This window comes from Galeopterus variegatus, unplaced genomic scaffold (genome assembly GCF_000696425.1).
Source record: "Galeopterus variegatus unplaced genomic scaffold, G_variegatus-3.0.2 Scaffold4088, whole genome shotgun sequence".
In the NCBI taxonomy this organism is placed as follows: Eukaryota; Metazoa; Chordata; class Mammalia; order Dermoptera; family Cynocephalidae; genus Galeopterus; species Galeopterus variegatus.
Window position 1 is genome coordinate 148145 of NW_007730199.1, and position 3101 is coordinate 151245.

Below are 3101 nucleotides of genomic sequence, written 5' to 3' on the forward strand. Positions count from 1 at the left end.
CGCTGGGATCCTATATTGCCTTTCTGGGATAGTTTTGGCTAATGTCGGCTGGTGAACATTTATCTCTTGAATCTCAGAGAATGATTTTGAAATCTGTCCTGTGTATGACCACTCAGCCATATAACCTTTAGAAGATCATATATATGAATAAGTGTGAAGAGTTATAAATCACAGGGTCTCATATGACAAACTGAGAACAAGTGAGTATTTAGCAAAAGAAAAACTTTCTGAGAAATTACATAGTAAAACACTTGGGCTAAAGCAGCCAAGGTCTCCAAGCAAGGTTAATGGGACTACTGCATGACCGTGAGCAAATCAGTTCTCCTCTCTAGGCTTTAATTTCTTCCTTCATAAGATTAGGTCTTGTTCTTAAAAATGCAGAATGTAGCATCTGAATTTCCTCTACTATAAAGAAATGTGGGACAGTAGAAAGAGCATGGTTTCAGAGTTAGACCTCAGTTTGAACCTTAATAATAATGAGAACTTAGACAAATGTATTTATGTCTTCTGAGCTAAGTTTCTTTACCTGCAAAAGGGGGATGATAAAGCATACCTCCTAAGGAAGTTGTCACAGTTCAGAGAGATAACCTAGTATATCTCTTTGTCCATACTGGATGCATTACACACATTTGTACATTTGTTTCCTTCCCTTCCTCCTGTTTATCTAATAGGATGGGGGGTGGGGCATGGTGGTAATTGAGCCTCCTTGGGATGCTCTCTCCTTATGTTGCCATTCAATTGTATTTTTCCTAACTTTTTCCTCTGAGGGGCACATTGTCACCTCTAACCTGGTCAGAGAGACAATCGTCACCATGATTGCTTCTGCTGCTGCTTAGGGTTACTCTTTCCAGACAGATCACAGAGCTAGAGATGCCCAGAGAAAACATGCCACATGGAGAAGCTTGGAATCTGACTCACCAGATGAGTTGTGACAATAGACCCCGAATCTTTGGCTAAGTCGAGCTCTCCAAATCACGACACCCACCCCACTCTTCCCACAGTTGGGGTTCGAGGAGATCCGAGGGATGACTGAGAATCCTTCTTCAACCCACCCATATCTGTAAAAGAATACATACTAGTTGAACGGACAAATGATTAGAAAGCAGCGTCTCTACTGCTGAACAAGAAAGTGGAGCCGGAAGAGCTCCAGCAGTGTCAGTGAATCCAGCTGTTTCTCACCTGCAAGTCTCAAAGCCAGATATTCTTGCTGCTTCAACCTGGTCTTTGCTGGCCAAAGTTAGCCCCAGCAGCCTACAGGCCTCCTTGGCTTCTGTGAAATTCAGCTGCTGGTCAACCTTTTTGTTTACAAAGGTGACCCCCATAAATCTGCATGGCACCGAGATGGAAAGCTCTGCAAAGGAATCACATAGGTCTTCAGTTTGCTGCCATCCTTGTTCCCAGCCCTTAGGTTCTCCTCCCTAGCAAGCATTATCGTCTTGATGCAACAGTGAGATCTGTATGGCTGGGAAAAGGACAACGGGTTTAGAAATGACAGGACACAGACCAGGCATTTCCCATGAGGACAGCCTGCTGGGTTAGAGGGATGCTTGCTGTGGTCCAAGCTGTAAATCTCACCAGATCGGAGTCCATCCTAACCCACTGCATCAAGGTGCCTTGTTCATGGGGGCTTTGGCTACCAGTTCCTGGGGTAGGGTCTAGGTGATGCAGTTACTGCAAACCTTTTCTGGAGTTTGTAAAATGAAGTATCTGAGAATTTGAGAAAGATAGAATTCAGGGCTCTGTCAATAGAATAGTTAGCAATATTCTAAACCAGTGTGGTTTCAGTACACTACAGTTTCTAAGATGGGTTGAAAACATGCTTGTTATAACAGAATGTGAGCTTTCTGAGTTCCAGGTCTTCTTTGACCATTGGGGGGCAGTCTTACTCAGAAATTCCCGGAGGAACCGGGCAGTAAACCTTGTGTGACAGAGAAACTAAATGAAGGAAGTCGAGTTTTAGAGTCAGACCTGAGTTTGGATCTAGCCTGTGTTGCTTGCTAGCTCTGTGACCTTAGGTTAGTTGCTTCATCTCTTTGAGCCTCAGTTTCCTTTTTTATAAAATCAAGAGAGTAACAGCATCTACTGCATAGGATAGTGAGAATTAAATGAGTTAATTGTAATAAAAATGCTTAGCATATTGTCTGCCACATAGTAGGTACTCAATAAATCATAGACAACATATTATCATTGTTATTTTTAATGCATTTTGGTTTTAGTCTGCTAATGATTGATTTCCCTGCTGAAAATGATTCATTAGTCTGCTAATGATTGATTTTCCTTACTGCCTACAGGAAGCTGAGGCAGTTGAACAGGTAAGATGTGAATAATGTCTTTACTCAAAATCTATTGGGTTTGGAAGTTATTTTGGCCCCTTCCCTCTGGGTTTCTGGGATTTATAGACCTGTATGAAATTGCCAAGTTGCAATGTATTCAAGTACATCATTCCTACTGGGCTTGATCCATGAAAGTCTGTGAAAGGGCATTTAAATCGCCCAAATAATTGCTTGCACACAGCTGTGTATTGGATGCCGAGTCAAATATTTTTACCACTTTCTAGGTTGGTATTTAAAGGAGGTTTTCTTTTGCAAACATGGAAGGAGCAGTTCTAAGTCCTCCATGTGACATTACTGTGTTCTGGAGAAGGGGGATGGGGAAAGGGATGTGTGTGTGATGTACAGTATTGTGGATGGCCTTGTTCAGTTCGAGACTGCTTTCACCAGAAGAGACTAGACAGTCAACACCTAAATGTGAGTGTTTGCAGCTGGGGTGACAGAGCAGCCTCTTAATGACCATATGCCCTAATTAATACTAATACCTATACCAATACTGATATTCATACTAATACCAATAGTAATTCTAACACCTATCATCTGTTAAGGTTACTCTCTGCTAAACCCTGTCTCTCTCTCTTTTTTTTTTTTGACCGGTAAGGGGATCGCAACCCTTGGCTTGGTGTTGTCTGCACCACGCTCTCAGCCAGTGAGCGCACCGGCCTTCCCTATATAGGATCCAAACCCATGGCCTTGGTGCTACCAGCGCCACACTTCCTGGAGTGAGCCATGGGGCCAGCCCTAACCCTGTCTCTTTTAAGAGAACACAAG

General features: G+C 42.8%; 1 protein-coding gene across 1 annotated transcript in view; it reads right to left on the bottom strand.

The window, feature by feature from the left end:
• The window catches only part of LYVE1 (lymphatic vessel endothelial hyaluronan receptor 1), a 15267-nt gene that overhangs the window by 7143 nt on the left and 5023 nt on the right, over positions 1 to 3101 (bottom strand). The window contains exons 2-3 of the mRNA XM_008586721.1: positions 1180 to 1351; positions 919 to 1058 (exon numbers count right to left, since the gene is read on the bottom strand). Coding sequence (XP_008584943.1) covers positions 919 to 1058; positions 1180 to 1351 — 312 coding nt within the window. The remainder of the gene's footprint in view (positions 1 to 918; positions 1059 to 1179; positions 1352 to 3101) is intronic.